Below are 13,195 nucleotides of genomic sequence, written 5' to 3' on the forward strand. Positions count from 1 at the left end.
ACCTGGTGGAATGCCCTGTCGCAAGAGACAAGGGCCCTGCAGGACTTGACATCTTTTCGCAGGGCCTGTAAGACAGAGCTGTTCCACCAGGCCTTTGGTCAGGGCGCAGCCTGACTCCCTCCTTTGGCAACCTCTACAAAGCTTTAGTCTATGGTTGCCATCAATTTGTATTTTAATTAATTTTTAGAATGTATTTATAATGTTGTATTGTTTTATTGTTGTTAGCCGCCCTGAGCCCGGCTTCGGCTGGGGAGGGCGGGATATAAATAAAATTTATTATTATTATTATTATTATTATTATTATAGGGGATTAATCACGGTGGACAGCAATCGGTTCCTAATTTGCAGATCTGAATGCATGCGTACCATTGTCAAGTGAGACTCGTAGAGAGGACAAGTTTAGACACAATCCCTATTCCCACATAGAAAGGGACTGTGGGGCAGTAATACTGGTGCCACCCTCACGGCCATGCAGCTTTTCTGTCCTTCCCCTGCAGATGCCCACATCCAGATCGTGCAACTCTAATCTACCAGACTTCCAGCTCCCACAGAGGTGTATGCACATAGGGGAAATGTCTCCCACAGACCTGCAGATATGGATGTTGGGGCAGGGCCTCAGCGAGGGCTGAGGGTAGCAGTGTGGCCCCATGGGCCCTTTCCACATGTAGAGGCCCCTCCTGTATGCTCAGTTAGAGCTAAAGTGTGGAGGTGGAGGCATTGGAAATTAAATCACATGCTTCGTTTCATTTCCAAAAGGTGAAAACCTACACAGAACAGTATTCACTAATGCAAAAAGGGGAGGGGAGAGAAAAGGGAGGAAACAGGTCAATTACACTATGGATGTTTGTTTAGACAAAATATAGCTAAGACTTGTAAACGTCTACATATACTTTTGGAAATCTAAATATAAGCAAAGCCCATCAGAAAACATAAGACAGATCATTGATTCCAGTTTTATTCAGCCAATGTTATTTTGCTCCTCTGAAACACCATACTGCAACAAAACTTCACAAACTCATACATACCTCGAATGGCTTTAGGACAGAGTCACATTATTAAATACTGTTAGCTTGATCTTCCTCAAGGCACAGAGTAAAAAGAAAGTTGTCTGATTCTTGGAAGACTGCGCCCTTCACTTCCTCATTACTGCTTTCAAGGCACAGACCAGGGCGCACTGATCAACAAGGCTTGAGTTAATGTTCTTTATGAAGTTAACTTATGAAGTAAAGTTAGAGTGCAAGCTCATCTGTTTATCACAGATCTCCCTCTCCTGAATTTCTACAAAAATAGGTTTTGCTAGAGCAAATGGCAAAGCAGAAGGGTACAATATGGTTAGCCACAGGAAGCATATATAGACTCCCAAGTTCTTTCAACATATGCATATGTAACAGAAGCAAAGGCTTCGTATAGGAAGGAAAGTGGTAAAAAGCAAATTACTACCATGTCTTTCTCATGTCATCCCATCTGTTTTCATGCCACCAAAAAGACTACACAAGTGAATAAGGAGAGTCCAGAGTTATCCTGCAAGAATTTTGGGGCACATGCCCTCTTTATAAAAGTTTCTTATGATCTGTGTACAAGGCAAGCAAAGTTACAGATTGATGCTGCAATCCCATGCAACCCTTCCTAGAAGCAAGTCCTACTGAATGCAATGAAGTTACTTCTGTGTAAACATGCCTATGATTGTGCTGTATTATTTTATGCCAGTATTTTTTATACGTGGTAGAACTGTTGTCTTTATAATATGACATCTCTTCTGAAGACAGCAAAGTCCCAGAATACAGTGTTGTATCCAGATAAATCATTATGAAAGCAGAATGACTTCCTCTCTTGCAACAGAAAGGTCCACTGGACTCAACTGAAGGCTGTCTCTCCTGTACCCTACAAAGTTACTTGCCCTTCTAAGACCTAAAACCTAATCGCTCGCACCATGTGTTCACTATTTCTTTGGTCTTCAGTCTGGATTCTGTCCTGATCTACTTTTTAGCTTCGCAAAACTGTAAAATGAGGCTTCTGGGAAGACCAACTGTTAAAACTGTGAAACAACTAAAGTCCCTGCCTTTGAGCACTAGGTGGTGTTAATCTCACCTGGGTCCAGGATAGCCAGCACGGAAGATCTTTCCCTCCCTCTCATCTCCCTGTGCACCTCCCAAACTACCTCAGGGATTCCCACAACCCTCCAGAGAAGATTTGGGGATGGCACACTGGGGCACACAGGAGAGAAGAGAGAAAGAGGACCACTCAGTAACCACAGAAACTGGCTTTGTGGGAGTAAAAACAGAAAACTAGGTTGGAGGGTGAATGCAATGGAGTATCCTGGATAAAGGCATGGAGGACTAATGTGGACACTGCAACAGACTGCACCAGAACTTCTTTGTTCCTTTGTGAATGCCTCTTTTCCTTCTCTTCCCTAGGTGGTGTGTGTGTGTGTGTGTGTGTGTGTGTGTGTGTGTGTGTGTAGAGCGGGGAAGGACACCCCACTGGATTATATTTATCTTATTCTGCTATAAACAGCCACACAGGAGAAAAAGTAAAAGAAAAGGTGAAAGTCAGCCTCAAAAGTACAATTTCCCCCCAAACACATCTGCCAAAGATCTTTCTTATTACTGTTAATACTGTGAACTGCGGTACTAAATGAATTGAAGTGACAACAGTATTGAGGAAATATGTCTGGAACAAAAAAGGTCAAGCACATTTACATTCCACGGTGCGAGAACAGACTGTGAAAGCTCTGCCTACCAGTGTAATTACTGTAGTATGTGCTGGTTAAGCAGCAAACAAGGGATTTAAAGGGGAGGGCAGGTAGAGAAAGGGAGAAAAAGTAACATGATATCCTTTCCAGGCATCTAGATATTTTAACAAGAGAATATAATAATAACTAGGAGTTAAAAGCCATCAGATACGCATGCAAGGCAAATCATTTAAACTAATTTTATAGAAGATAGGAGCCTTTCTGCGTATAAAGGCCACGTATTAAAATGCCTCCTCTTATTTCCAAGAAAGTTAACTATTAGGAAGGATAAAGGGAGAAATATATATTATGGTCACCAGCTTCATATATGCCATTGAAAAAGCTGTGATAAAGCATTTCCCATTAGTGAAAAAAAAGAAGGGGGAAAGAGTGAAATGAAATGTTTTAGATGCCAACAGATGGTATTTCAGCTTTAATGTGCAATGACTACTTCAGGACCAAGCAATGCAAAAGCATGCTTAATTTGCTAAAAAGAAAACAGTCATCTCTCATGGTTAATTAAATGTAAGAGATACACTTGGATTATATCGGGGAAGGGATATTTATGGAGGAGAGAATTATCGGTGTGGATTCCCCCCCCCCCTTTGTGCAATTTGTCTTCTTCCACGTTTTATGTACCTTCAGCACGAGCAGGTATATAGTAAGGGAATACAACAGTTTCTTGTGGCTGCATAATAGTAGGGGTGCTAACAGTGGGCCAGGTCTGAGATGAAAAGTGGATGAGGGCCATCCTCCCCCCTTTTTATCTTTGCCACCTCTTTGCTCTGTATCAGTCTCTCTCTGTCTCTCTCTCTTCCTCTCTGCCCAGCCAGGATGGATGGCTCTTTGCCAGAGGTCAGAACTCATTGTCTGCAGAGGGCCTATGAAATTAGGACAATGGCAGCATGACGATGCTGAAGACCACAGGTTTGCCTTCCCCACCATGAAGCGCTGGAAGTTAATACCAGTGATGAGCTCCAGTTCAGGTTGATGTGTCATGCATTCTTAGAATATACTGAGCATCCAACAGACCCTAGGTAAGGCGTAGCACAATAAAGGATTAATGTATAGATGTAATCCATTTAGAAAGGGACGCGGGTGGCGCTGTGGGTAAAAGCCTCAGCGCCTAGGGCTTGCCGATCGAAAGGTCGGCGGTTCGAATCCCCGCGGCGGGGTGCGCTCCCGTTGCTCGGTCCCAGCGCCTGCCAACCTAGCAGTTCGAAAGCACCCACGGGTGCAAGTAGATAAATAGGGACCGCTTACTGGCGGGAAGGTAAACGGCGTTTCCGTGTGCTGCGCTGGCTCGCCAGATGCAGCTTTGTCACGCTGGCCACGTGACCCGGAAGTGTCTCCGGACAGCGCTGGCCCCTGGCCTCTTAAGTGAGATGGGCGCACAACCCCAGAGTCTGTCAAGACTGGCCCGTACGGGCAGGGGTACCTTTACCTTTTAATCCATTTAGAAAGCAGTTATCCAGCATCGTTCCACCAAAGTGCAATGTTAAAACAGTTATCAAAATCTATTCTTCGCAGCAGTGACACTGAACTACCATGGTGCTATTACAGAAGCTAGTGCTAAAGGTGTCCATATGATAAAACTGCCCTTTTAAAAACTACCTTTTTTCGCCTATAAAGTGAGCATGGCTTTATTTTATATATATATATATATGCACTTTAGACAGAAAGTCCCATAATAGTTCACATTCTTACAACTATGTGAGCCAATTCCAAAAGATGTAACAAGTAGGGCTGGAGATGAATCTGCTTAAACAATATGCTTCAGCAACTACCTACTAGTGTTAGGAGGCCTCTGTGGTATATTTACATTTGCATTACTGGCTATCAGGATTGTCCGGGCTTGAAGCAAGAAACCTCTACTCCAAAACCAGTACCCTTTTCTTTGCTGCCAGCTTGAGAATGCCTCTGTTCTATTTCTAGGGCCCATGATAATCCTAAATCCCAATAGGTTGACTGGATTTTGCTGATATGTACAGGCAGAGGCAGGTGCGGACACATAGTTCCAGGGCACAGCTTCCACATTTGGCCTGAGCAGCAAGCTACTGATGTGGGCCTCTGTCTGTCTCGAGAGACAATGGAGGAGCGCACCTTTGGGGGTGAAGTCAAATCGCTGGAGAGTTACAACCACCCAATATGGGAGAGACATATTTTGTTGCAGGCGGGGCAGATGGAGGCATCTGGTTGTGCTGCTGCATATGCACCAGAGTGTTTCTTCTCTCTGTGCTCCTCCCAGTGATCATTCCTCCTATGGACACATGATCTGACTGCCTGTCTCCAGGCACTGCGGTTGTCTGCAAGGGAAGGGTTGAAGTTGCCAGCCTTCATTTCACATTTGCAGCCATCTTTGTAACACGGAGTTGGTCTGCAAACAGGCCCGGCGCCTGAAGCCAGCTCCCCATAAAGCACGTCCTTGGAGGTCCTGCCATCTTCCATTCTGGGGTCAAGACCAAGCCAGCGTAGACGTTGCTGAGACAGAAGTCCGAACGTCCTGGGAATAAGGGCTTGGAAGAACACATATTGGTTTGAGACTCCGTCCTGCCTTGTGATGCCCACAATCTCCCTGACACAGTAGATATGAAAGGCATTGAGGTCTTGCTCCTGGCAGGTTTAAGTTGCCTACTGCTCACTTCAGACAACTCTTAAATTATAAATCCTGCGTTCTCCGCTTGGTTAGCTGCACCTTGTTGCTGCCTCCTGCTCCACCTGATTTCTCTTCTTGCTTTTGACTTTTTCTTGCCTCTGTGCTCAGGAGCTACCCCATCTCTCAGCACCCTGACCAAATCTCAAGAAACAAATAAATATTGGAATTCAGTAGAGAGCCACTGGTATAGTTTGGGGGCTAAGAGACTGGGCTGCATGTTGGTTTGAATCTTGCCTCTGTCACAAACCCTCTGTCCCTCTATGAGCTTCTGTCACTCCACCTGCAGTATGGGTGTGAATAATATTGACTTACTTTACAGGGTGTTGTAAGGCAGGGGTAAGCTAACGTAGCGTCTCCCAGAGGTTGCTGGACTCCCAGCTCCCATCAGACTTAGTCAACATGGCCAATATGGTAGGCACTATGCTAGCTACACAATACATGTGGACACCTGAAAACAGTGACAATAATAAATACTATCACAATCATTTATTTTATTTATTTTTGTACAGGAGGCAGCCAAAACCCACTAGTATAAGCTCATTCACTGGCAGTAACACTCGCAAACCAACAGCAGAAAATGGCCGTTCACAGCAGTGCTAATATGAAATTGGTTTGCTTGTTGTGAAGGAGGAGAAAGAAGTTCCATTGCATTTCTGACTAGGAAAAGCCTGGAGGAAGCACACTAACCTCCTGAAAAGTAAAACGCCTAACCGCCAAATATTAATTTGTAAATGTGGATTGAGAAAAGTGTTCTAAAATTAATGTGCATTTACCTGTATAATTATGTGTTGTCTACAGTCTTACACCTTCCTACTAGTGTCTATTAAACTAATGGATACCAGAGCTATGGGAGGTTGTATGAGCATGCCAGTGTTGATGAATGTCACGCTCAAGTTACATATTTGCTTATTCCTTTCACATCTGCGCAATGTGCCATCTAATGCATTACCCCTCAGACTTTTAAAGGTGTTATTCCAAATACATTTACTGCAATTTAGCTTAAAAGCAGCTTTGATTATTCATCTAAAAGGTAAAGTGGTAACCCATACCTTAACTTCTGTGCCACTTGATACGTTAAACAGCCGCCATACCTTAAACCTACTTTAATAAAGCACACAATTATTAAGGCACTGCAGAATGGCCTCAGAGCATACAAGCGCCATTAAATTTGCTTACATCTAATTATGCCTGCCCTAGGCAGGTGAGAAATTTAGTCCGATAAGATCTTTCTACCTGTAGCCAAAGGAAAAAAAGAAAGAAAAAAGGGCAGCCGTTTTCTAATTACTATCTACAACTATTTGTGGTATTTGTGCTTTAAAGGAGAACACCACAAAGGGCTCTTTGTGTACCAGCAAGCCTATTCCAACTTGTTCTAAGCTGCTGAGTTACAAAGACAAGTTTATCTTGCTTAAGGGATGACACAGGTCACCAGCAATGTCACCCCTACGGTCATTTCCTGTATCGCTCAAGAATTACCCCTTTCTAAGGTTTGGTGTTTTATTTATTTATTTTAAAAAAGGTTTGATTTATATATTGAAACATAACTTGGCTGCCAAACAAATTCAATTGAATTATAATATCTTTGAAGAGGATCTTACAACACAAAAATAAAAACTCACCTGATCATCACGAAGCATAATCTGAATGACAGCAACTATATTATCTGTGTATCTGAAGAAGTGTGCATGCACACGAAAGCTCATACCAAGAACTAACTTAGTTGGTCTTTAATGTGCTACTGGAAGGAATTTTTTTTGTTTTGACTATGGCAGACCAACACGGCTACCTATCTGTAACAGCAACTATATTAGTTATGCTTCATAGGTATACACAAAGCTTTGCAATGGTTCTGCTTCAAGAGTATACATTAAAACAATATCTCTCCTGAGATTAAGGCTACAGTCCTAACCCATCTACTTTTGAGTAGACCTGGTTAGGATTGCAGTCTTACTCCCTAATTAAAGGGAAGACTCATACTGGAAGAACAGAGAGGGTGTATGTGTGTTACCAAATCCAGCAAACGAAAAGAATCCGCAATTTGTGACCAAAGGCAGATTTTTTTAGAATCCGTTATTTCTCTTCCTTTGTATAAATGTTAAGAAAGCACAGAATGAACCTATGATGGTCTAGTTTTACTGTTCACACCAGAAGTGCTGTAAAAATAAAATGATTCTGGCAAAGCATCACAGCTGAAGAAGAATTAACATTTTATTACTTCTTCTAATAGATACTCAAGTTCCAACCTAATATATTTTATATATAACAGCAAGGATGAAGTTTTTCTGTTAACTCTTACCAATGTTACCCTTAAGACATGAACTCTTGCTTTCAAAAAGGAGGAAAAAGCAAGCACTTAAACAGAAACAGCTCAGCTCACAGATGACGACGATGAGGCTTGATTCATGCCAAGATTCTACAACACAATTTATCAGAAATATATTTTTATCCACCCATGTAGAACATATTCTTTCCTATTATACTGGTCATTCCTTGGTCTAATGGGCCACAAACCTCTACTGACCCCCAAAGGGAAAAGGTCCTTCTCTCAAATTTTATACCTAAACCCTCATCTAATACTTTTATGTGAAAGATTGCTCAGAGGGCTGTAATTTCAAAATGATGCATTGGCCTATTAATATTTTTCTCATCAGTTTGTGTGGTTAGAGAACCCACATGCCATTCAATAAATGCAGCTTCAATACAGTGCTTAGACAGATCTTTGTGACCGGTCAAAACCATCTTCCATAATAGGTGAGCTCAATGTTAAAATTACAATTCGTCCAATGAAAGTAAAACAGTGTATTGATTCGGAATGCGATAGTGAAACTGCACTTTCCTAAACACCTTCAGACGCACACTTCCCTGTATGCAGACACATGTTCAGTGACCTTTTTTTATATGCTACTGTAAATAATTATTTTAGCCCAGCCTTTTCCAGCCCAGTGCCCTCCAGATTCTACTTGGGACAACAATTCCCATCAGTCCCAAACAACACGGCCACAGGACTTGCCGTCCAAAACATCTGCAGAGTTTGTTGTTGTTGTTTAGTCATTTAGTCGTGTCCGACTCTTTGTGACCCCATGGACCAGAGCACGCCCGGCACTTCTGTCTTCCACTGCCTCCCACAGTTTGGTCAAACTCATGCTGGTAGCTTCAAGAACACTATCCAACCATCTCGTCCTCTGTCATCCCCTTCTCCTTGTGCCCTCCATCTTTCCCAACATCAGGGTCTTTTCCAGGGAGTCTTCTCTTCTCATGAGGTGGCCAAAGTACTGGAGCCTCAGCTTCAGGATCTGTCCTTCCAGTGTCCTTCCGGGCTGATTTCCTTCAGAATGGATAGGTTTGATCTTCTTGCAGTCCATGGGACTCTCAAGAGTCTCCTCCAGCACCATAATTCAAAAGCATCAATTCTTTGGCGATCAGCCTTCTTTATGGTCCAGCTCTCACTTCCATACATCACTACTGGGAAAACCATAGCTTTAACTATACGGACCTTTGTTGGCAAGGTGATGTCTCTGCTTTTTAAGATGCTGTCTATCTGCAGAGTACCAGGTTCAAAATATGTTTTAGACTTACATTCAAATTTTCAATTTGCCGTGAGCAAAAACAAATGCCTTGAACCCAAGTACTAGCAGAGCCAAAAGTGCAACTGCATAACAAGAAAAACCAACAACCTTTGACTGGGTTCCCCTTGCCTGCTCCTTAAAGGAAGAATGGGAAAATAGCCATTTGAACAATCTGATAGGAGACAGGTAGAACTGGAGAGGGTAGCATTGAATCAGCAGGAAGAGAGGCATCTACAACAAAAGCAGGTGTGAGCCATCAGCCTCTCACTAATTAGTTGCAAAGTTATATATTGATTGCTGTTAGTAAAGTTTTTACTTAAACCCTTTCATCAAAGTCGATTCTACTTTATAGAGATAATGGTCCAGTGTCAAGCCATCCATTTGTATCACTCATATGAGCGAACTGTAAACTGTTGCATTATGTATGAACCTTTATTGAAAAACACACTCACTTAATAATGATGGCTATGAAAATAGCTTCTCGCTTTTTCACTGTCTAGTGTGAAAAATATTTATCACAGAGAAGTTCAATTAATTGTTTAAATATATAGTCATGGAACTGAAGTTCTTCATATTTCTGTTCACCTCTGCTTGCTACAGTTTTATTATACCAGCTACATCTTATTCACAAAACAGATTCTGGTGTCTCCATAGCTATCTAATGCAGTGTTTCCCAACCTTGTGCCTCCAGCTGTTTTTGAACTACAACTCCCATCATCCCTGACTAGCAAGACCAGTGGCAAGGGATGATGGGAATTGTAGTCCAAAAACAGCTGGAGGCACAAGGTTGGGAAACACTGATCTAATGTATGCATGTTTTCTCTATTTCTATTTTAGTAAAACCAACTAGTGCTAATAATAATAATAATAATAATAATAATAATAATAATAATAATAATTCTACCCCACCCATCTGCCTGGGTTGCTCCAGCCACTCTGAGCGGCTTCCAACACATAGAAGTAAAATAAAACATCAAACATGCTTCACCTTAGTAACTATTCCAGTTCAGATTCTTACCAAAAGCTGCTACTTTTATGATTATAGCTTGAAGGTTCGAGGAGATCATTTCTTTGAGCAAAGTTTCCTGGTTCTGACGCCAAAGGTAAGCCAATGGTTGCAGGGTAAGCCTCTTGCACCTATTTGAACAAAGGAAAAAAATGGCTGTTATTATGCTCTTGCACCCAAACCCAGACTATTAAACCTTTAACCAAATTTCTCATGACCTTCTGCAATCAGATATAGATATTTCCAGTGCTTTTCTTCTGGGGGGACGAATACCCCTAAACATTTTGTGAAAGCACTGGATATTTCCCAAGACTGTTACCTTTTAACCTATGATAGCCCATCCATTTACTTATCCGTGGTACTAAAGAAGGAAGATGTCAAGTGGTTTTATGGAAAAGAGAGGGTGATATCCAATTAAGTCACAGAAGAGAGCCACTGAAATCAATGGATGAAAGTGTTTGAAGTCCACTGATTTCATAAGATCTACGCTGAGGAGAACACTGTATATCACCCATAGTGTAATCAAGGGCATCTGGCCATATCATTTTGAATTTTAAATATGGAAACACAACATGAATCTTTGGGGTCAAGATTGCTCTTCAATTTCTTAGCTATTTCAGCTTTCAAAGTGGACTTGCTTTGGATCTACAGGGACACATTCACTTGCAAAATCCTCATTCTGTTTTGGTTCTCAGGGGAAAGAGCGTAACTGCTGCTCTTTGCCCTTTCCTTAAATGGGACCTCCCATAGCCTCTTTTCAGAAGATACTGGCTTTTATTCTATTTAGCCATGAAGCTCATTTTGTGACCTTCGACTACTCATTACCTCTCAGCCTAACCTGCCTCATGGGGTTGTGATGAGGGTAAAATGGAAGGGAAAGAACTTGAGTACTTGAAGTCAGGTATGAATGAGTAGGGCTACTTTCAGTGCCTCTCAGAAACTGCAGAAGGAAACTGCTCATCAACTGCCTACTCCACGAACACCTATTGACACACAATTTGTTTTCCTGTGGATAACTCTAAAACAGCAAGTGTGCCCTGGCAGACAGTTTCCTAACAAATCAGAGGGTCCAAGGAAAGTTATATAGTCACGAAACCAATTTCTTGCTTTTTTAAAAGGGGGGAATAAGATAAAGTCAGCATACCCCTTAAGGACTGTCTACGCCAAAAATCTATTAATTATAATTCACCTGAATGAAGCCAATTTTCCAAGTAATAAAGTCAACATGTATAATTTAGCCTTATATGTACTCAAAATATCACTGGAATACTAAATACCACTTGGGATCACTGTACTAAGCAATATTTGTTCAGCTTAACTGATACACATATTTAGACAATTCACTCCAAAGCACCGCAGGAAAGGATGGGCTTAGGTTCCTGAAGCCTGTATTGTTAGAGACAAGGATTTATATAAAATAGGGAAAATTCAATGCTCTTATCTTCTCTTTGTCTAGTAGGATGCATTCTTCTCAAGGTTGGCTTTTTATTTTACACATTGTAAATGTGCAACAACACCCATACAATTATATATTTAGAAGCGTACAAAAAAATATATTAAATGAATTGAAGAGACCTAAAGCAAACCCTTCCCGGTTAAGCAGCCAAGCTCACAAATAATGCACCGCTAGATCTTGATAAAGAACAATTTTGTGAACAGTCTGCAGCACAATAGGCTAAGAAATAGGCCTGAAAAACATCCCTGCATTGAAAATGTGGAGGGGAAAATAGAGATTTTAGAATAACAGACTTGTTAAATGCACTCTAATAGGTCTCAAGTCCTTTAAAACTCCTCATAATTAAACACTGTATTCATGAAAGTGATATGGAAACCGATCATAAATTTAATAATGCTGTTTCAATAGCCTGGGTCTAGACTTCGCCTTCTGCAAATGGAAGGTTGGCTGCCATTCATGGAAGGCTTTGAATCTAGAAGAAATCCCACTTGTGGAATGGGAGAGGATACAATTTTTGTCAATTCTTCCTTCCACCTGGAAATTTGCTCCAGGGGATTAGGAGACCTCTGGGAACAGTATGGGAGGGACTGAGTCCTACGGGTGAACGGACAATTGGCAAAAACCGCTTCCACTTTTGGCCAGTGGAAGTGTCCTTAGCAAAACACCTAGGAGATTCTACCACCAGTGCAGGGAAAGCCAGGATCCAACCATTATAATTTTATAATGAGCTAACACAGCTGAGCCCTGCTAACAGATTTCCCTTAAAGAATCAAGGTGCAGGAAATTGCCAATATCAAATACATTGAACCTAATAGCTATGTATACCAACCAGTGGTATGTTCTGTTTCTCAGGTTCCAATTTCCTATTTGTGTTTCTTTTTACTGTTGTAGGTATTCAACATATTTCAAGTAGACCTTATTTCAATAAACAAAATTTTTAAACCCTACTTTTGGGGATTTTAAAATGGAATTCAATGTTCTATTTTAAAACGACAAATCATGAGTAAGAACTTAATTATCTAGTAAACAAGCACATTTTTAAACAAGGGATACATAGACATTTCTGAATAAAAGTAGTTAGTTGAAACACTAGACGCACACACAACATACATCTCCCTTCTATAGACACTGAACTAATAAACAAGAACATAGGTTTTTAGTGTTATTACTGTGAATAGCCCTATTGACTTAAACAGGATTACTCACTCTAGTGAAGTTAATAGTGTAAGATTATGAAGTATGGGGATGGAGAAGCGTGTTCCGTTTTCTAGCAAAAATAATATAAAATAGCATGAAGTCTAGCATAAAGTGAATTTTGTTATAAAATAAATTGGAAAGCTTTAATGGTTCTGCCAACTAGTAAAATTGGAACTTCCTTTATTATATATTTTGTTCATTCATTTATTTATTTTTAAGTGGAAACGTGGGCTGGGATCCAAAGACTTACCTTTGGAATACTCAGCAATTTCAATACACCTGGTGTTTTTTTATTTTTAAGTTTTCTCCCCATTTAACCAGCAGTTCCCTGAACCATGTTGCATACATTTTTTAAACTTCTCCCAATTCAATTTGCCATGCAGCACAGAAGATGCTGTTAGAAATACTTTAGTCTGAAACTTTACTGGGCTCACTGAAGTAGTTGTGTTTTGGCCAGTGTTTTAAGTCAAGTTACTGGCTTCCATATTTTATTTCATTTTATTTCATACAGATAGAGAGAGAGAGAGAGAACAGTTTATATCCTGTGCTGTGGCTAGGCAGCCTCCAACAAGCAACACAGCAT

The 13,195-nt window shown here is 41.0% G+C and overlaps 1 protein-coding gene across 4 annotated transcripts in view; it reads right to left on the minus strand.

Moving 5' to 3' along the window:
- DPH6 (diphthamine biosynthesis 6) overlaps positions 1-13,195 on the minus strand; it is a 232,469-nt gene that overhangs the window by 165,775 nt on the left and 53,499 nt on the right. For all 4 annotated transcript variants that reach the window (XM_028721664.2, XM_028721671.2, XM_028721651.2 and 1 more), the window contains exon 5: positions 9,972-10,090. In XM_028721664.2, the coding sequence (XP_028577497.2) occupies positions 9,972-10,090 (119 nt within the window). The remainder of the gene's footprint in view (positions 1-9,971; positions 10,091-13,195) is intronic.

This window comes from Podarcis muralis, chromosome 1 (genome assembly GCF_964188315.1).
Source record: "Podarcis muralis chromosome 1, rPodMur119.hap1.1, whole genome shotgun sequence".
NCBI classification, from domain to species: Eukaryota; Metazoa; Chordata; class Lepidosauria; order Squamata; family Lacertidae; genus Podarcis; species Podarcis muralis.